The sequence below is a fragment of the Lepisma saccharinum genome, chromosome 15 (assembly GCF_977018435.1).
Source record: "Lepisma saccharinum chromosome 15, izLepSacc3.1, whole genome shotgun sequence".
In the NCBI taxonomy this organism is placed as follows: domain Eukaryota; kingdom Metazoa; phylum Arthropoda; class Insecta; order Zygentoma; family Lepismatidae; genus Lepisma; species Lepisma saccharinum.
The window spans coordinates 10,899,288-10,921,841 of record NC_139243.1 but is presented as its reverse complement, the minus strand read 5'-3'; the positions used below and the strand labels follow the sequence as shown (position 1 = coordinate 10,921,841).

Here is a 22,554-nt window from a genome sequence, read left to right as displayed (position 1 = left end):
ATTTAAATTACATTTTTATTCTACCTCCTGTCTTGTTTTAAGGAATGAAACTATGTTGGTTCGAAGCAGGCATTGTTCACTGCTTATTGACGTCTTTATTTCAATTCATTGTCAACACATTGTGTAATTCAGACCGAATGAAAATGGTGGTGGACAATTCGCCTATTGTTTCTTTCGCCGTTGGGTGTAAAGGGGGAACCCCGAAGTAGGTAGACGTTCTCCTTGTATAACCTGCTCTATTATATATTTCTTTCGTATTCTGTCTGTTGTGTGACAACGGAGCACTCACCAGTTTCGTTCTTCATTGCAGCTGATATTCGACGCGTTCCACGTCGGTCGCTACGAGTCCGCGGCCCTGGACGGGTGCCCCGATGGCTACATGCAGCTCGCCGAACTGGGCCGACCGTTCACGGGAGGTTCCTGGTGCGGCTCCTCGAACGGTTACGCAGTCTACTACAGCGAGACGACCACAGTCACCGTATCAGTGAAGCTCTTCCACTCCAGGCCTAACGAGAACTTCGAGTTCCGAATAAGGTACAAGTTCGTCAACAAGGAAGAGGCCGTGGTGAGGTTCGGGGCTCCTGGTGCGTTGCTGGAACGCGGGGAGGCCGTTCCCGGAACGTACTGCAGCCGGAATTTCTACGAGTGCTATCGGAAGCAGTGTCGCCTCCAGTCTCCCAACTACCCGGGGATGTATCCGAGGAACGTCACCTGCTACATGACCCTGAGGCAGAAGACGGTACCCGCCTGCAAGCACGCGATGATCACGGTTCGGCAGGAGAGCGAGCACAAGATGCAGATCAAGCGCGCACTTGCCGGCCTCAACAAGACTGAACGTGTCCTGAGGGCGTGGCAGGATTGTACCGGTGAGCGAGATCACCTCATCTTCTACGACGGCAGTTCGACGGACGATCCGGTGCTGGTGAAGTTTTGCGGTGGCGATTGGCTGCCGAAGGTAGTGTCCCGAGGACCCGAGATGCTCGTAGCGTTCCACTCCTCTCCGTTCAGCATCCCCCTGCACTCCAAGGAGCCATCCCCGCTGCGAGGGTTCGAACTGGACGTCGAGGTGATATTTGTGGACTCCAAGTCGATGGATTTTGCGAGGGACCCCAGCCGGTGTGAGTTCTCAATCAATAGTACTTTAGATGTGAGGTCGGGGAGCGTGGTCAGTCCACGGCACACCCTGCCCCCGAACTCGACGTGCATATACAGGTTCAAGGGTGAGCCGGGAGATCTGGTGTGGCTGTACTTCTTGTCCTACTCGCACCAGCTGCTGAAGGACTCGGGAAGGTCCGACACCAACTGCTCGACTCGCGTGAGGATATGGGACGGCGGTGGACCGTTGGTGATCGGCGAGGAGGAGGGAGACGGGAGTATACTGGGAGACCACTGTGATTCAGATCCCCCTCGATTATGCGACCACGCTCAGCTGAGCAACTTGACGCGCGTGACCCGCCCGTGCTCGCACCAGGAGAGCTACGTGTCGTCGAGCTCGAGGCTGACCGTGGAGCACCACACCGAGGACGGAACGGCGCTGCACCCGACGACCTTCGAGATGCGATACGAGTTCGTCGACACCCGCGTCGCCGGCGAGCCTTACCGGCGCGGTCTCTGCAGCCGAATCTTCCGCAGTGGCAGGAAAAGATCCGCCGTTTTCTCCTCACCGAAAAACGTGTTCCTGTACGGCAGGGGAGGCGCTCAAAACCTGTCGTGCACTTTCAGATTCGAAGCCGGATCCGCGGAGAAGATTCGCATCACCATCCTGAACGCGTCGTTCGCCGACCGCGTGTGCGTGACGGAACCGGACCCTCACACTGGGCGCCAGAGATGCGTGCACAGCGATCCGGAGGACAAGGTGGCCGAGGTTCAGGTCTGGGAACTGCCGTGGAGAGACGTTCGCATGCAGAAGGTTTGCGTGTGCGACAACACGACGGCCGTGAACTTAGCCTATCTGGCGTCCGCGAGGATCGTAGAACTCAGGTTTGTCATCACGTACCTCAACATCACGGAGGACTACGCGGACTTCTACTTCAACGCCAAGTACGAGTTCGTCAAGGTTCCGGAATGCTCCCGGAGGCAGAGACTGCGAGGTTCCGGGGGCGAGATAGAGTTCCGTAGCCCGGCAAAATGGCGGCAGGACATCTACTGCGAGGGTCTGCCGTGGCTCGTCGAGGCCCACGCGAACCGAAGCCTATTCCTCATGACCTGGGGCTCCATAATGCCGAACGAGCCCACACCGGACGACAGGTGCTCAACCAGAAACCGCCTTCTCTTGTTCTCGGCGAAGCCAGCGGAGTTGAAGAAGGTCGTGTGTCCCGCGAGTCCCAACTCGAAGCTCTTCGCCGTCGAGGTTTTCTCCGACGACTGGTTCGGGATCCAAAGCGACTTCCTCCAGCCACCGAGGCCTCCCAGCTTCCTGGTCGAGTTCGTGGCCAGGGAACCGGGCGTCCACGCGCTCAACTGGCTCGAGATCTCCAGGAGCAAACCTCTACTCCTGGAGAACCACATAGAGATGAACGAGACCATTGAATGCCCCTTCAAGTGTCCCGAGCTCAACGCGTGCATCAGCGGTAGCCTCTGGTGCGACGGACGCAAAAACTGCCCTAGCGGCTACGACGAATCCGAGGAGAACTGCGCCAGATTCGCCATCCCGGAACTCTACATATACGTCGGCGGGAGCGCCGGGGCAGCGTTCCTCTTGCTCATTTGCATCATGGTGGTGCACAAAATCCGCGTCGGCCGACGCAAAAAGCAGGAAGCCCGCCGGGTTCCCACGGAAGAGTTGCTCATCGATCCCCACGAACAGGGCTCCTGACACAACGCCCAGTCTGTGGAGTACATCCACGTGGACAGAGAGACCACCGTGTGATTCCTGCGTTCCCCCGTGAAATCGCCACGCCGGCCACTGACGTCATCACTTCAAGCACTGCTCAACTGAACACACAACACTTTTTTTTTTTTTTTTTTTTGAGAATTTCGATCGAGAATCCTGCTCGATTTCTCTCTCACGACACTCTCCCTCCTATTGCCGTCCAACAACACTTGCTACTGTAACAATGCCGTTCACAACAATGCACAGTCGGTATTACATCTAGACGATAGTTCTTCTGCTACCATCATCTCCGCACTATGCTGCTTCGCTTGATGGCTTGGACTGAGCCACTCCACCCTTCCCTCACTGCAAGAGTTAACAGACAGCATCGAAATGCGCCACCATAGTCAATTATATGAAACACGCCTAGTATCCGCAATTTTTAGCACTTGCTTATTCCAACAGTCTCGACTGAAACACATATAGTCAACCATAATATTAACACCAGCTTGTATATGACCTCGCACTTCTGAGCAACTTAATTTTCTTTCCACTTATTAAACTCCAAATTACGACTTGTAATGATCTAATTTATTTTTTCATGAATTTTACATTTGCAAAAGTACGATGCAACTTACGATATTCATGGAAAACAGATGCTAACGCTTTCTGAGATTGCTTCAAAACGATATTAGTAAAGCTTTTGATAAAGTCAAACTTGCTATCACAGCAATTATCTCTACAATACCCAACAACAATACCTTCTCCAGCACCGTTAGTAAGGTAAAATATACCCAACTGTCAAATAATCACCATTGTGAACCTCCTTCCTTCACAAGCAATAACAGAACATCAGCACAACTACAGCAGCGACAACAATGCATAAACGTAGCCTCGACACCAGTGGCCTGCAGGATCCATCCGGTGCCTTATCCGTGCGCTTTTCGCGGGGTTTTGGACTTTCTTTGTTCTTTTCTGTTCAAGGAACAGGAACAGGAAAGCGCGTGCTCCACAGACATTTTCTGAAGAAACAAGAGACGAAAATATGCGTAAAGAAGAACAAAAGACACTGAAGTGATTTATATATATGATTCCGTAACGGGTGCTCGATTTAAACCAAGATGAAACACGTGCTGTTTTGAGTAGTTGAGTTAGTTGAAGATCTATATACAGAGTCTATTAAGAAAAAAATTATCTCGCTTCGTTCTTAGAGAGTATAAATACCGTGTTGAATGAAATCCATATAATTATTATGAAGAATATCGGATTTTTGTTTTTAGACAATGGACGATCGCAACAATGCTGCAAAACTGCCAAGGAACCAAAAGTATTCTCTTTTCTTTGTTTGGTTGGTTGATTGTTGAGTGACGTGAGTGCTATTGTTGCATTTTAAAAGCGCGGGAACGACCTCCACAAAAGATGTTCGTTTCTTTTCCAAACCTCAGAGAACTTGTTACCTCTATGATATACACACACAGACAAATGTTCACAAATGTATTACCGCCAACTTATATAGCATGTACAAGTTTTTAATGCTACGACCGTTTGCAAGAATTTTTCTACTAAATAGTCTACCTTTAGTTATCAGACGAGCCTGTTATTTTCACCTGTTCCCAGTGCACTAAAAAAAAGTGTTTCTTTTACAAAGACGAACCTGTGAGAAGGTGATGGCTGGTTTAAGCAAATGAGACTTATGAGTAAAAGAATCAAGTGTATGGTGAATGTTTGTGTTGTGCACTTTTACAAATTTGTACCAACTGACATTTTAATTTAAGCCCTCCCCTCTCACCCTTGATACTTGCCTTCAAGAGTATAGCATATATAGTCGAGGAGATTTGTGATCGAATGGTTTTGTAAGTGACGAGAATTGTGAGAAAACGCTTAGTAATATGATGAACTTTATTGGTTGGTGATTGAGTAATATTCTATGCTTGTAAATGTAAAAGGGTGACTGTGAGACAGAGTGCACAGCAGGTTCCAACATCCTAATTTTTAATGGCTTCACCTCTTTGTCGATTTGCACTCATACCAAATTAGTTATTCATTGTCGTCTGTATGTAATAGTGAACAATCAGTATTGTTAAGAAAAATACGGATGATTTATTTCTCACAACTATTCACTTCAGAATTTGATTGTCTGATTGTGTTAGGCACACACACACCTGGAACTATTTACTCATAATTTGAGCTCATGCACGTTCGAAGGAGAGGCAGTGAAGCCCACTTCCTGGAAAATGAATGCCCACCGTCATAATATCTGATTTGGTTAAGTGTCTTCATTGTGGCACATGTTAAGCTACGTATCTCTGATTGGATTTGCTCAAACTATTGTGGTGTCACATTCATCATGCAATTGAAGCAGAAACTGATTTTTTTTCCAGGGAGGGCCAAGCAAAGTATTATCTTCCAGGGGGGCAAACGAGGTATATTTCCCCCACAACAGTGTTATGCTCACAAAAGATACTCCCCTCAGTTTAAAAATATTATGTTTCTGCAACGCTATTATAATAATTAACAAAAATTACTGTGACTGAAATGAAATTTTTGTGTGAAATATATCACAGATAGCACAGAAAACTTGCTGCACACTTGAAGCAAGCTTGTCGTGTTAAGTGAAGAACCTTTCAGCAACCTTTCGTGCTATCCGGGATAATTTTAGGTAAAGAAAGGTAAAGTACTCCCCTGTGCTTTGTGGGTGGAAATATACCTCGTTTGCTCCCCTGGATGAGAATTCTTTGCTTGCCCCTCCCTGAAAAAAATCCTCCGAACGTACATGGGTGAGCTATTTCAGTTTCTGTGTCAATTGCATGATGAATTTGAAACCACAGTAGTTTGAACAAATCCAAATCAGAGATACGTGGCTTAACATGTACCACAATGAAAACACTTAACGGAATCAGTTGATTATGACGTAATACAAACCAAATCAAATGGCCTTGATGAGACATGTTGCACATCCAAATCAGACTTGCATGTAACACATACCGCAGAGAAAAACATCTTCACATCCAAATCAGAAAATATTGATGTGATACTTACCTATTCACTCCAATCATAGAAACCTTTAGTTTAAAATCGAAGAATCGTCAATGACATGTGCCACAGAAATGAATTATGCTTGCAAATGGTATCCCTATTCATCCATACATGACGTGTTCAGTATGTTGTGGAACCGGTTGTGCACTCTGGTACACTTCTTAACATCCTTCAGCTAGAGTTGATAGGTACAGTCACCGGCAATAAAAAAGGTACACCTAGATCCTGAAATACTCGCTTCCGTGCCAGGCGTTGTGTGTATTGCCTAACGTGGCGGCTGATCTAGAACTTGCCAATGAAACTTTGCTATGAAAATCCACGTATCAGCTTAGAGATAGGCAACACACATAACGCCTTCATTTCTTTTGCTGGTGACTGTACATTATGTGTGATAACAAAAAAAGAGTAAGCTGAAAGAATTAAGCCTCATGCAATCTAAGTCGCGAAAGTTTCTGGTAAAATATTAGGAGTTATCGTTCACTTGACATATTTCTTTTGGTTATGAGCAGCCCACATCATAACTCGAATAAGTTGCGCAGAATACTAATGCGCATTATAACTGCGCATGCGTCTTCCGTTGCGCGTGGTGTCGACAAATGAGCAATTGTTAAAACATCATACGTTTCAGCTTCCAATCATGGATTTGATTTGATTTGAATTTTGTTATTTAGCGTCGCTTTTCTTCCACTTTTCGTTAATCGCTACGATGAGGTTGAGTGATGATGTGACACTCACAAAGAACACCCATGCCAAGGCCATGAAGTTCAGTTAAAATATAAAGTTACCCGTGCTCATTGTATCGTGCCATGAAGGTACATCAAGGGATGTGGAAATAATGTCCCACATATTAACGATCTCGCCCATTTTTGGAAGTGATGTGATCCGGGGCTGCCTTTACCCAACGGTTGCCCCCAGGTATCCGTTTGTCAGAGGCTGAGCGAATGTCAGATGACAAGGTCGGGAATATTCTGACCTTAGATCATCCCAGGAAGCGAACCCAAGCCTCCCGTGTGGCATTCGGACGCCTTATAAACTGCACCACTGGTTTTCCTCGGAAAGAATAGTGTATAAATAATATTATCAATGTAAATAATTAATGGATTAAATGTGACGAGACTATTAATGAACAATACAACAGGAATTCAGACAATGAAACAGATTAGATTCTCTTTCAATACAGGGTGTTCTTAAAATGTCGCTATCATTTAAGTAAATACTTTCGTATCAGCCATACGAAATATAGTAACTGTCTTTTTTTCTGGAATTAGTGACATCGCTAAAAATGGCAACACTGCATCAGAAATCCCGTCGCCAAAGTTTGCTTGAACAACACTTTCACCATTGTATGGGACATTAACAAGGCACACGTTGAAGTGAAGTAAATGAGAAGGGCAGAAAGCTTCGCAAATACATAACTGCTCATTGAAGATGCGATGGAATTGTTATGCACCCTATACATAAGCTCAGATAGCATACTGGATTTAAATACGTAATGTTCCATACCTGATTGTTTGCAATTGCTGATACAGTGTTCAGTCAGTCCTATCTTATTTTCTTGCGAAAAATACACGTAGAAGTGCCGAAATATTGAGTGAATAAAATATTGTCATCCGAAGAAACAAACGACTTATTTGTATTGGTATTGATTCTGAAATACGGGGGTTAACTTGCAAAGGTTGCATGAGGCTTCGATTTAATACCCGAGCTCTTTCAGCATTGGTGGGTTTTGATTGGTTCCTCGCTCTGGCCAATCAGATTTGTTACGTTCTTCACATCTTCACGTGGAATTGCGATGGTGCCACACTGCCCTGCAGTGTAGCCGCGGGGAAAACCTTGATATAAATAGACTTCCTGAAAGACATACGTAGAAAAACACCCTTCCTACTGCCTATACTTAGCAATTCATAGTTTAATATATAGGTAGCATTTTACTTGTTCAGCCTATTAAAACAATTTGAACATACATAACTTTTCTAAACTTCTACAATTAATTCGATTTTTATCACCGAAATATCTTTTCTTTTAACATGCTATTTCTCAAATTATTTAGATTCGTCCAAAAGTTCAACTAATGGGGTTATAACCCTCATTAACCCTCAGCGGGATACGCCACTTAACCTCCTTCGCCTCTGTTAACCCTACAGCAAACATTCGTGGAGCTTCGTATCATAACTGACAATTAGAGAGCATTATTGTCGCCATTCTGTTGATAACTGTAGTTAAAAATATTGTTTATTGACACAAACATTCAATTTTCATTGAATTTTGTTGCATTGTAATTAGACTAATAGCTGTTAAATGATTACAGGATCAATAACATTCGCGAATGACGCGGCATTTGCTCTTCCAATGTGGAAATGTGAAGAACACCGTATCAAACATGGTTATGTTAAAATAAATATTAACGAACTAAGGATATCTGTAAATATGTGACTCGTAACAAAAAAGCACAACAATTCTCAAGATTGATTAAAAACAACAATGGACGTTCAGAAAATGAACAAATGAACATTTCTGTTTCGGCGATAGAACATTCCTATTTTACCATACATCCCCTCGAAGATAAAAGATAGACATCATGGTCACGTGACGGTTTTTTCCAAGTCACGTGGTCTGTTAAAGAGTGACGTTATACACTGCCATGTCTGTTAGCACACAGCACTTGTAAGAAATTATTAAATTAATAATGATTACATGTATTTAAGAAAAATACTGGTTTCTTATTTAGTGACCTATCTCATCCCTTACTCGTAATTTAGTAATAAGTGTTAAGGTACAGTCCCGTTCAAAAACAGTGTTGCATGAAAGTCGGGTAAGTTCACCGTCTCTCGAAATTATGTTGGCAGCTCAGCAACAAGGAAGTGCTGCGAGACTGAACGGGAATGTATAATAGGATGCAAAAGTATTGCTCGGTAATTTGTCCACCACTATTTTAGTTAATTTGTTTCCTTGTATCCTACATGTTTTCAAGCAACAGACTCTAGTGCTCTCATTGGCTAAAACAAAGAAAAAATGGCGAGGAACAATTTGCTTGGTAATACTTATGCATCCCACTGTACAATGTGTCATGGCGCAACTTCTAATGTAGGAAGATAATTAAGTATGCATATGCATGTAAGCCTGGTGTTATGGGTCTCTTGTGTATCTGCAACTCAACGAACTGTTTGTATCTTGTGACCTACCACATGCACAAAGTAAAATCCAGTTTACTAGAAACATTACTAATGTAAATAATGGAAATTATATTAAGTATTCTGGCTGTCTGTCCGTAGGAGTGTACATTAGGTACTAAGTCCCCTATATCAACGTTCGGCAGCACTTCATCTCAAGAAGATTACAGGTTAATACATGTGAGCCTTCACGTCCCGTAAGCACAGCTCCACTTTGTCTACTTTTATTAAGTCATGCTTCTTGCAAGTGAGACTAGCGAGCAATACTTGGATTGGAAGATCTCGTTTTATATGTATTTGTGTTTTCTAGCGTCACTTTTTTGTCACTTTTGGTTAATGGCGACGATGCAAATGAGTGATGATATGAAATTCAAGGGTCACTTAAAATAACACCCATGTCCACGCTGAAACTTCTGTGGCAGAACGAAAGCCGATCACTTAACGCGCTCGGCCACGAGCCGCCTGATCTCGTTTTATAGATTTAGTAAAGCATTTTAGATGGCCATCAGACTTTAGCTTTCTCTAGAAATGCCCTTAGTTTCGCTTCAAATATTTTGGTTAGCATGACTTGGACTTCATAATTTGTAAAAATTCTACGCTCCATCTTGAATACAAGAGAATACAACCTTCCAAATGAAATCCTAAATGCACTTCTGGGTATATGTGTTTGAAAAACCTTCAGTAGATTCCTACTCACTTAGAAAAAGTGAAATGGGGAAATTCCTAAGTTGCCACAGTTTAGGCATTGTTTCAATATACATTTTGTGTACGATATGCTTGTGTTTCATTTGCACGTAACGGGCCAATCAGATTCGACGTCTTCACGTCAGTCCGCGCTCTTCATCATATATAAAGCGGGTTGATTCTATCCACGGGGACTAAAATTCTCAACATTTAACGTTTCGTTTTCATTAACTTTGAAATTATATTCGATTACTACTCGTAGTTCCTGTAATTGGAAATAATGTTTATCATTCAACTTACTCTTGATATTTTTCCCTTTGCACAACTGTCAATTACATGATTGGAGTGTGGCGCACGCGAGAATAGAGACAGACAAGAAGACAGTCGTCCTAACTTTATTTGATTTCTTTTCTACCTTTTTTTCCTTTTCTAGTCTTTCGCGGGGTCAGAAATAAGGATCCAATTTTTATGATGAAAAACTGAGGACAAAAACTTAGAAGAAAACTCTGAGAGTAGCATAAGGAAGTTCGTGGCGGAAGGAAAGAAACCGGGTCGAATTACTCATATAATTTCTCCAAGGCTTTCTCGTGGATTTGAGATCATACAGGGTCTTCTTAATGGTTATTCTTTGCTTTGAAAGGTGCTGTCTTCAAAAATAGAAACTTGAAAGAAAATAACACAAAAAAATTGTGTAACAGAAATTATCGAATGAGCTATGTGGTAATAGGTTTGAGAATGTTTGTATTTGATAATAATTTAATATTTCACTATCATATTAAAATAAATAAGCTCAATAGATGTTGTGCGCCATCTTTGTTACTTTTCAAATTAGAATGGTTTAAGATTGTGTCAGTACACATAGTGTAAATGTAATTATGAATGTTCAGACTATTATTAGAAGAGAGTAGAAACCACAGTAATACATGATCCCCTTTAGTTAATACTGTTTTAAATTTTGACCAATCCTCGTATAATTTACTTCTGACAATTTGAAGCTGGAACAGTGAGATCCCTTATTTATAGGCATGGACAATGACAACACAAAAATTCGGAAATTCCTGTTGGTATAGTGGTTAACGCTGTCGCTTTGTAATCAAAAGGTTCCGGGTTGGATCCCCGGTGAAGGGCACTCGCCAGTGTCCCTGCACCTTAGGGGGGCGTACAAGATAAAAATAATTATTTATTACCAGTTCATAAGACGCGAGTGCTTCCAATTAAGATACTAATCTGGATTGTTTCGACATACTTAAAAATATCGAAAACCACTTAAACCATTTTCTGAACAAAGTGCTACATAAAGAATTGTGTTTAAATATTTCAATCAATAATTGTTCGCATGTACTATTCGCTTAATTGCAGAATGAAAACATAAAGTGAAAATATTATTTTAGTATGTTAAACAATGTAAACTCGCTAGAGCGTCAAAATTCAATAAACAAAGGAGAATGGATATTAGTAAAAATTGTACTTTCATAGAGAAATAATAGTCTGATATTAAACACACCCAATATTGTTATTAAGTAAGGAATGCATCAGCAGTGACACATCGTAAATGAAATGAGACACTAATTTAGAAACTTTTATTAGCTTTCATAATGCTTGGTTTTAACCTTAAACATGTTTTGTTTGTTGCTTTTAGGTCAATATATAAAATATATAAATCAATTGTTTCATAATTTGTAATAAATTTACTATAACCAGACTAAGGAACAAAAATTGAGGACTTAAAGTGGTAAACGTTGTAAGTGCCAAAAGTGAAAGTGTTGGGAAATCGCATCGTTCAGCACATCAGCCCGTAAGAACGTTCACACTAGTGACCTCTTTACAGGCCCTTTGAACGACTTAGAGGGCTACCAGCCACTTTTCACGTTTACCACATTATAAAGCATGGCACATTTCACAGTTTAACGTGGAAAACGGTGTTTGAATTATTTTGGCACTTACAGCGTTTACCAATTTTTGTCTTCAATTTTTGAGTTTTTCTGACCTCTGAAAAATTTTGGTTATAGGCCCCTAGATTAATATATGCCACAGTTCCCGTACATACCCTTCCCTGGAGACTCGAACACGGAACCATCGTTAACGAGTTCGTATCGCACCAGGTTAACCGCTCCTCCACAGGGATTGTTTATTTATTGAAAACAACAAGCAACTGTCCAAAGCCAGTATTCTATATCTTCTGCTTCGAGTTGGTAAGTTCACATGATTTAATGACAAGAAATATTCTTGAAGTTCCAGAAATAAATAAACTTAAAACATATCAACGCTGAAGTACAGATTATAGATTCTTAAACAATGAGTTATAACAAAAATACAAGTTAGATTGAAAAGAGTGATATAAAACGTAAGACTATCCTGTATAAAAATAGACTATGAATATAAAATTTCAAATATTACAATGTACAGTGGGATCCATTAGTATTACCGTGCAAATTGTCCATGACTATTTTCATTAATTTTTCTCTTGCATCCTCTGTGTTTTTAAGCGATGGATTTTTATGTATGCTTGTGCAGAATTTGTCGACAGCTTGTTTTGAGTTTTCTTTTAATTCTTGAAGCTCTTATTGGGTCAAATAAAGTGCACGAACATGGTGATGGACAATTTGCACGGTAATACTCATGGATCCCACTGTACATCAATATTTCAGATCTGGACCACCACATACAGTGAGATCCATGAGTATTACCGTGCAAATTGTCCATGCTTGCTTTGAGTTTTCTTTTAATTCTTTAAGCTCTTATTGGATCAAATAAAGTGCAAGAGACATGCTGATGGACAATTTGCACGGTAACACTCATGGATCTCAGTGTACAAACCAAAATGTAAGGCGATACTAATGAAATGCATTATAAATTACATAAAATATGAAAATAATATAAACACAATACATTTCAAGGATGATATAACTTCAATATATAATGCAATGAGCTCCCTACAATATATCATGTTACACGCTTCTACATTTCCTGAGATATATCGGACAGAGACGGCTATTACGTCAAGAAGATTAACAAAAAAATAACTTTATATTTCGAAATAATGCAGTTTTAGCTTGGAAACTTTCGTCCAAGGTCTTATCTTAAGTATTATCTTCCGTCCTATTTAACTTCGAAGAAAAAGTAAATGTGCTTCTTTAAATAACCAAGAAAGTCTTCCTTTTCTTTTAAGCCCGCACATACTTTCAGAGTTAATTACAAAGGATTTATATCTGCAAATATTAGTTCCTCGGCTAATCCACAGATGGCGCTAGTGAAGAGGAGAAAGAAATTCAGAATTTAATTTAGAATGAGAAAGAGAAGAGTGAAAATAAAGAAACTACGTAGTTTAACAGCTGTGGGTTATATTACTTCATCCCTGCTTGACTTCATAATGCTTGAGGTGGTATACCAGTTGAGTCTAAAAGCTAACTCACATGAATATATATTGATGAAACTAGTATTTGTAAGTGATGACAATGGAAGTAAGGTATCTGTTCTCCATTGTTGTTATCCAGTCCCTGGCCATAAGACTCACAGAAATTTTGAGGTGGACGAGTTTTCTCTTTTGATCATGTTAGGGCATGCCTAAACAAAGGAAAAAATCTTGGGTAGACATCTGGTATACAGTGTTGCCAACAGCACGAGAGAAAAACTGGCTAAATCACACCCAAAATGGAGCTAAAATTCGCATCCAAGGGGCTAGATTTACAAATATTGGGTGTTTTGGTGCAAAATTTCTGAAACTCAAGAACCACAACTAATCAACTGTCAAGATAAGGGGCATACGCTCAACTAAATTAAATTTTCTTACCTTAAATAATTTATTTCCCCCGTAAATAGTGGTGCAATAGATTACACATTTTCGGCATATTCCTCCTTCATATATATGCACACGCACACACACACACGGCCGCACACAAGAACTAGTCTCTGGTCGAGCCTCACTGTTACGAACAATTCGTGGATTCCGCACCGCATTTCTGTGAACTTTCAAGTCCAGGTGCAATACAACTGAACAAAGATTCGCATTTTCTGGAATCGACGCTATCCGTAATTCGCCTCGGGCTACACAGCATATCAAAACCAGAAACAAGGGGATAAAGTGACAATGTGCACTTGCTACCTGCTCCCCAAGAGGGGTCGCAGGACGAGCTTGCAGGTGCAGAGGAGGGTCGGTTAAGTGAATTCTTCTTTGCAGTTTACTTTACTGAAAATACCAAAAAACATTTCATTACTGAAAGGGCTAGATTTGTAGCAAGATTTCTCCCTGTAGGTCTAAAAAGCCCCTTGGGGCTTTTGCTGAATTTTGGGGCTGATTACGTACTCAAAAGGGCCAACTTGGCAACACTGCTGGTATACCGAGCCTAAGATTTCTAGGGGCCCATAAATTCAAGATGGCCACCGCTTCACCACGCACCAACAAATTAAATCGATCATATCCTTTAAAATTGATTTTTGACAATTTTGCATACAGACGAATTTTGTTCAGAATTGAAAACGAAACAAAACATATTCTTACAGTTTTTTTTCATATCTTGCACTGTTATGGAGATATATCCAGTGAAAGAATTCCGTACCCTTTTCTGCAAGGATTGAATACCTTTTACGTCATTGCAAGGCTGTGTAGCTGTTGCGGATGATCACACCCCATACAAACCTCTTTTTCTTGTTAAGGAAGCGATCTTCAATTTTCTTATTTTTGTACTTTTTGGTTTCACACTAAAAACTATTGTTAATTCATGTAACGTTTTGATTAATTTTCACTATGTTTTGTGCAGTTCTGACACTTCATCAATAACACATTTTCTCATATCTTCATCATGCTTAACTTTTGGACACTACTATAGTTACAAAAATTATAATAATATATTTTCACTTGCTATTAATTAACAGATAATACCTCTGGAAAATTCTGATAAACGAAATCTAAATCAAGATATGGAGAGTATTTTATGCTCAGATCCTCCGTGGCGGCCATCTTGGATTCCCGAAGCCATGTACCTTCTCTTGACACATTGTCCAGCAAAACACTTAGTATTATACTTATGATTGCATGCCTCATAATGAAGGCAGCAAGTGGATAGCTTCAAGTACCTCGGATGCACTATAAGCAGTGACATGAGCTGCAACCAAGAAGTGAAAATGAGAATCGCAATAGCAAAAGAAGCTTTCAATAGAAGAAAAAATGTTTTTTGTGGACCCATGGACATAGGTCTAAGGAAGAGATTAGTGAAATGTTTTGTGTGGAGTGTAGTACTATATGGTGCAGAAACCTGGACGTTGAGAAGAAATGAAGAGAAACGACTCGAAGCTTTTGAAATGTGGACATGGCGAAAAATGGAGCGTGTAAAATGGACAGACAAGGTAAGAAACGAAGCCGTACTGAAAAGAGTTGGTGAAAAAAGATATATACTGGAGACCATCAAGAAGAGGAAAAGAAACTGGTTAGGACACTGTCTAAGAAGAAACTGCCTGCTAAGAGATGCCTTGGAGGGAATGGTTGAAGGAAGAAAAGTCCGTGGAAGAAAGAGATATCAGCTTATGGATGATATTAAATTAACTGGGTCGTATGCTATTACGAAGCGTAAGGCAGAGAACAGGGAAAGCTGGAGATTGCAGTGAAAAACCTGCCAATTAGGCAGAAAACAATGAATGAATGAATCCTTGAATGTAAGCCGAGTTGTGTTAATACTATATATATATATATATATATATATATATATATATATATCTAGCAATTGCAGGAGGCAAATCCCAATAGTTTTAGCTCTATATGTAAAATAGTTTTTATTGAAGGTAAGTTATTACTGATTTTTAGTTACCATAGGCAAACTTCAACACCTGGGACAGAATGGGTGGACAGAACGGGGTAGGAAGGTAAGAATATGAAAGAATGGAAAATTTAAAATAAACTTTTCCAAGAACCAAAATATAGAACAATTAGAAAGAAGTTGATGAAGCAGAAGGCTCTGTTAGAAGAGTCAAAGTCAAGTGAAGATGACGATCAGGAAGATATGGTAGGTTTTTACTGTGGAGACTTTTACTCTACTTAGACGGAAGGCTGAGTCTCGTGTGTTCTATGTAAAAAGTGGTGACACAGTTCGCGAGCTGGTATAAACAGTGATGATGATGAAAACATAAGGTATACGCTAATGAGTAAGGTTAATCAGAGGGTATACGGCATAAACTGCCGTATACCAACGACCACAGCCCTAATTATACAGGTTGGATCTGACAATGTTGGTCTACCTTGGGATGGCAGTATCTCGGCCCGGCCCTTCCATGGTTTTGTAGGTCATACATAGCCGTGCGGAGACCCTCTGATTGGGGGGGGGGGGGGGAAGCCTTGATGAAAGTTCAGTCGGAAAAGAAAAACCTCATTTTTTCTCACTGTTTTAGTTTCATTGTATTGATGGGTGTATGTATTAGAAATTAGAAATTATAAATTCTTTATTCATGGGCGAAGTTCAGCCTGTGGCTGCTTTAACACTTAACCCGCAAAATCTAGTACAATAAAGCAAACAAAATACAATTACTACCATAACGTAAGAATTCCATTATATTTTCACTTCTAAATATTTCAGTAATTAACACTCTAAAAAGATAAAAACAATGCAGGAACATAGAGGCACCATAACGAATAAATAAATTGTCTCTGACATGCGTTGCGCTCCTTTTCCTCCAAACAATTGTGTTCATGCATTTAAGACAAAACTCTTTAGAAGCAAGAGTCTGAAGTACTTAGTAGTTATAACTTTTCTCTCTCTGGTAATTTACAATGCATTACAGATAATAAGAAAATTGCGAGCGAAGCGAGCACGAAAATTTTTGATTCCAAATTTTGCAATCTGAAAACAATATTGAAAATTAATATGGCACAAGAAAATAATCCATGGGACGCCATGCCATTCTTATATATTTTTTTTCATTTCGTCGCCCAGGGCCAACTCCCGCCGCCTCCCTAACTAGGTACGTCTCTGAACTTGACAAGACTGCAAGGAAAGCAGAAACTGCGAGCGAAACGAGCACGAAAATTTTACGAAATGCATTTTTATTTGTAAAAAATATATATCGAGGGGGGGCAATTGACCATATGTGCTCCCTGCAGGTACTCTTGCCCGCCTGGAAGAAATAATGCAAGAAAGACGTGAAAACTAATTCCATCAGGTGAAAAACATTCAGGTGGGTTCAATTCCTCTGCCGAGATGAGAAAGTGACGTCAACACGAACAGATTATGACGTATTTCTAAACATATATACAAGTTCCAACCACAACTGTATCAATCTAACTATAGTTGTCTGTGACAACTTGCACATTATTTGAAGTAACAAACATTTTAAAAATCCTAACTTCTTACAAATATAAAGCCTTAAACTCTCAGGTTCGTTACAAAGTGCATTGAGCTTCGAGGAAGTATGTTGAGTAACTATGAAGTTTCATTATTCCAAGGGCATTCCTTCTACGTCGGACTACGAACTTTTCAGCCACCCCTCGTATTCAAACGAAGAGCTCGAATAAAAAGTGTAGCCATAAACATTACTTAGGAAGAACCATGTGTCTGAAAAGCGCAAGAGTTGCTCATGATTGAATCTTATTTACAGAAATGTAATTTTTCTAGTGTCCAAAGCGCGCACTTCAAAAGATCATTAGTGCGATAAGGGCGTACGGTGCGTGCTCGCGTGGGGGAATAGGTGGGTGGAATATACGAGTCCATAAGGGAGAGAGTTTTATGATTTTAAACAAGGGCAGTGCGCCTAATGGAAGCAGACAGCCATTACAGGTTTAGTACCGTGTTCCGACGAAAACAGCGCTGTTTTTTCCTCTTTCCCCCATTCGCGCTCCCCCCCTTTCTCCACATACGAGGAGGCCGCAATAAAAACGGAAATCCTAGACTGATAATAACCGCAGGATTAGGCTGAAGTTTCCCCTGTTTTATCTCATCTTGGCACTCGGTTGGTTTTTGCATGCTTGCTTTCGGCACGATCGGCCTTCGCCAGATAACTCTTTAAAAGCCTCTGTTTGTGGGGAGATGGTTCCTAAATTAGCATTGTTAAGTCGTTAAAGGGTTAAGAATGGTGTCGAGACTAACCATGAATGATCTTGCAGTTGTTGGCGAAACAGGTGGTCGCAACCCGCATGATATTAATGATTGTGGATGAACTTGTTAGGTATGGCTTAATAAAATAGAAACTGGATGATTATGAGATGTTTCTGGTACGTTTATGAAAGTTACAAATGAACAACTTGTTAGTGACTCATATACAGGGTGAGTCATAAATGTGGCTACACGTTTGAAGTAAATGTAGTGTGTTACTGAACAATGTAGATGGAAATGATATTAAACTTGAAACTTCATTTTATCACTTCACATAAGTGCCACGCGCCCGTGCTTACGTCATTAGCCAGGATGGCGCTGAACATGTAGCAGGAAGTTATAGTCCGAGAGTGGACAATTGCATACCATAATGTGAGCATGGCCGTAACTTGGGCCTAATTTTTGGGGGGCAGAATTAAACTTGGGCCTAATTTTGATGGGACACATTTAAACTTGGGTCTAATTTTGAGGAGGCAGAATTAAATTTGGGCCTAATTTTGAGGGCGCAGAATTAAACTTGGGATTAATTTTGAGGGGGCAGAATTAAAATTTGGGGATAATTTTGAGGGGGCAGAATTAAACTTGGGATTAATTTTGAGGGGGCAGAATTAAATTTGGGCCTAATTTTGAGGGGGCAGAATTAAATTTGGGCCTAATTTTGAGGGGGCAGAATTAAACTTGGACCTGATTTTGAGAGGGCAGAATTAAACTTGGGTCTAATTTTTGGGGGGCAGAATTAAACTTGGGCCTAATTTTGAGGGCCAGAATTAAACGGGTCTAATTTTGAGCGTAGAATTAAACTTGGTCCTAATTTTGAGGAGGCAGAATTAAACTTGTGCCTCATTTTGAGGGGACAGAATTAAACTTGGGCCTAATTTTTGGGGGGGGCAGAATTAAACTTGGGCCTAATCTTGAGGGGGCAGGATTAAACTTGGGCCTAATTTTTGGGGGGCAGAATTAAACTTGGGCCTAATTTTTTGGGGGATAGAATTAAACTTGGGCTTAATTTGTATGGTGCAGAATCAGATTTAGGACCTAATTTTGATGGGGTGAATGAAATTTGGGGCCTAATTTTGAGGGGGCAAAATCAAACTCGGCCTAATTTTGAGGGGTTGGAATCAAACTTGGTGCTTAAGTTTGAGGGAAAAGATTCGAAATGTTTTCTATCCAATAAAAACAGCATCCAGTATTATTTCCTAAATGACTGTGACGTTTGACAAATACAAATATTATTTTTATTACTTTGTTCCTCAGGTCTCTTAACTTATAAATTTTAATAAATCTGAAAATTTTGGGTGCGGGCAGTGCCCTCCCTTGCCCCCGCCAAGTTACACCTATGGTCGTGAGGGCCGTGAGCTTAAACTAAACAAAATTTGATGTAATCAGTCATTTTCTCCACTTTCCCACAGTCGACGGTAACAATGTTATGTTAAAATCACATCTCGCTAGTCTCACGATCATTCTGGTATGCTATTGCCCACGCTGCAACTGTAGCTTACCGCTGCATTTTCAGCTCCATCTTGGCTAATGATGTAAGCACGGGCGCGTGAATGATAAAATGAAGTTTCAAGTTTAATATACCATTCACCATTTGCATCTACATTGTTCAGTAATACACTACATTTACTTCAAACCTGTTGCCTTATTTATGACTCACCCTGTCTGTACTAGTTCACCAAGGACGCAAATGGATGATTCGACAGATGGGTTCCCCAAAGACAAAAATGGATGATGATCCAACAGTTATGCGGTGCATGTCAAAGCAGTCATTACTACCTAATTCTAAAACCTCAAAAGAGTGTTTGTGTCCAGCAGAACGCATTTTGCAGAGGAGAACACTGTTTGGGCCTTTCTTTTAAACCTTTCTATTACACGAAAATCAGAATGGCAAGTCAAAAAGGTTTGCCAGTAGCATTCGTTCCATTGGCTGGAATGGGAAAGAAGCACCTATCACAACATGCGTAATACTTCATGCTTATAAAGGTAAATATAGTAATTTTATCCCATATTTTGCTTACTCAATTATGGCAAACAGGTTATATCCCATTCAACGCTAGTTCCTTTCTGCGATCAGAGATGGCGCTGCCTATCGCATATCACTATTACCTCACTTCCGGCTGCGAAGTGGGATAATTTTTTCACAGCAGCCTCCTCTCAATTGGATGATTATATATTATGATACATGTACTGTATGAAATCTAGGTAAAGGAACAATTTACTGTTTCTTCAACACATGTTATGTAAGAGTACACAAAAAATAGGCTTTATATGATTTTCATATTATTCTTCTAAGCATTGGAAGAAGAAAGAAATACTATCGCAAGTGTACCCATTATAATCTCTTGTAAGTAGTTTGATCCAGAAGTGAAAGCAGGCGCCTCCAAGTGGAGAATACTAGAACGTCTTGTAGACAATAAGAAACAGTGCGGAAGGTTTGCTGCCCGAGTTCAACATCTGTCTATGATACGTTTATCTGTGGTTTCATAAAGATCAGTGTGTAGTTAGAGATCGGTTAGTTCATTGAACTCTCCAGCCTAAGTATTGCCTGTTTTCTTGGGGGGGGGGGTCAGAGCAGGAAATTGTTTATAAACTCCTTGCTTTGTCTCATTTTCACCCATAGGCGTGAGCAGACCCTCTGATTAGGGGGGGAGGCAAAACCTTGATGAAAATTCAGTCAGGAAACAAAAACATAACTTCATCTCACTGTTTTAGTTTTATTGTATTGGTGTTGATATATATATATATATATATATATATATATATATATATTCATTCATTCATTCATTGTTTTCTGCCTAATTGGCAGGTTTTTCACTGCAATCTCCAGCTTTCCCTGTTCTCTGCCTTACGCTTCGTAATAGCATACGACCCAGTTAATTTAATATCATCCATAAGCTGATATCTCTTTCTTCCACGGACTTTTCTTCCTTCAACCATTCCCTCCAAGGCATCTCTTAGCAGGCAGTTCCTTCTTAGACAGTGTCCTAACCAGTTTCTTTTCCTCTTCTTGATGGTCTCCAGTATTGATCTTTTTTCACCAACTCTTTTCAGTACGGCTTCGTTTCTTACCTTGTCCGTCCATTTTACACGCTCCATTTTTTGCCATGTCCACATTTCAAAAGCTTCGAGTCGTTTCTCTTCATTTCTTCTCAATGTCCAGGTTTCTGCACCATATAGTGCTACACTCCACACAAAACATTTCACTAATCTCTTCCTTAGACCTATGTCCATGGGTCCACAAAAAAACATTTTTTCTTCTATTGAAAGCTTCTTTTCCTATTGCGATTCTCATTTTCACTTCTTGGTTGCAGCTCATGTCACTGCTTATAGTGCATCCGAGGTACTTGAAGCTATCCACTTGCTGGATTCTTTCACTGTTTGCTCTGACATTAATATTCCTTGGTTTCCGTCCTATAACCATTGCCTTTGTCTTCTTTACATTAATCTTCATTCCATACTGCTCACAGCTGCTGTTTAACTCTTCTAACATACTATTTATGGTTATTTCATCCTCAGCGAATAATGCCATGTCACCAGCAAATCTTATGCAGTTTATTCTTCTTCCTCCCAATTTGACACCTCCTGTACCCTGGAAACAAGTTTTCACTATATCTTCTAAATAGATATTAAACAAAGTAGGCGATAGGCAGCATCCTTGTCGTACTCCTCTTCCAATTTCACAGCCTTCTGTCATTTCGTCTCCTGTTCTCACTTTAACTCGTTGATTCATGTATAAGTTGCTTAGAAGTCTTCTCTCTTTCCAATCTACACCAATTTTCTTCAGAATTTCTAAAAGTTTAACCCAATTCACTCTATCAAAGGCTTTCTCCAGGTCTACAAATACTACAAACACCTCCTTTACTTTCTCTAAATATCTTTCCCCAATGGTCCTCAGTAAACCAATTGCACCCCTTGTACCTCTTCCTTTCCTGAAACCAAACTGTTCTTCCTCTAACTCGCCACTGACCTTCGAGTATAGGCGTCTGTTCAGAATTCTTAGAAGAATTTTTGCCGAGTGAGATATCAAGCTGATTGTCCTGTACTCAGAACATTTTCTGGCATTGCTTTTCTTCTGCAGAGGTACCAAAACAGTCTCCGTGAAATCTTGTGGCCAATCCCCTTTCTCATAGATTTCATTGCATAAGTGCAGTATTTCTCTTTTTCCATCTCCCAGGCATTTGATAAGTTCAACAGGAATTTCATCAGTGGCCGTTGCTTTCCCATTCCTCATTTCTTTGAGTGCTTGCTCAAATTCTTCATTCAGGATATAGTATCCTTTTTCATCATCAGGCACGTCGTCTTCATTTTCTACATTCAGACTGTCTGGGCGATTCTCTTTCTGGTAGAGCTCTTCAACGTACTTTCCCCACACATTCGATATTCCTTTTTTGTCTGTGATTTCACATCCTTCCTCGTCTTCTATCATCCACATTGTTTTCCATTTCTTCTTTTGGAAGCCCAAGCAGTTTACTTCACGATACATCAAGTCATACCTTCCTCTTTTTTCCAGTTCTTCAATTTCTTCACATTTTTGTTTCATCCATTGTTCTTTTGCCCTGTCAGTTTCTCTTCTTAGCTGGTTATTCAGTATCTTGTAATTATGTCTTCCCTCTTCTGTATTTACATTCTTCCATTTTCTCCGTTCCTCCATTTTTTCCAGCATACTTTCAGTAATCCATGGTTTCTTTGCACTTTTCCTTTCCCTGTAGGCTATTGTTTCATCCACTGCCTTCTGTAAGCAGCTTTTTATTCCATCCCACATCTCATCCTTATTGTT

At 40.5% G+C, this 22,554-nt stretch overlaps 1 protein-coding gene across 1 annotated transcript in view; it reads left to right on the top strand.

The window, feature by feature from the left end:
• LOC145999394 (uncharacterized) overlaps nucleotides 1–2,938 on the top strand; it is a gene marked incomplete at its 5' end in the record, with an annotated part of 88,275 nt that extends 85,337 nt beyond the window's left edge. The window contains one exon of the mRNA XM_083136342.1: nucleotides 311–2,938. Within this exon, the coding sequence (XP_082992468.1) occupies nucleotides 311–2,815 (2,505 nt within the window). The remainder of the gene's footprint in view (nucleotides 1–310) is intronic.
• Nucleotides 2,939–22,554: the final 19,616 nt, after the last annotated feature.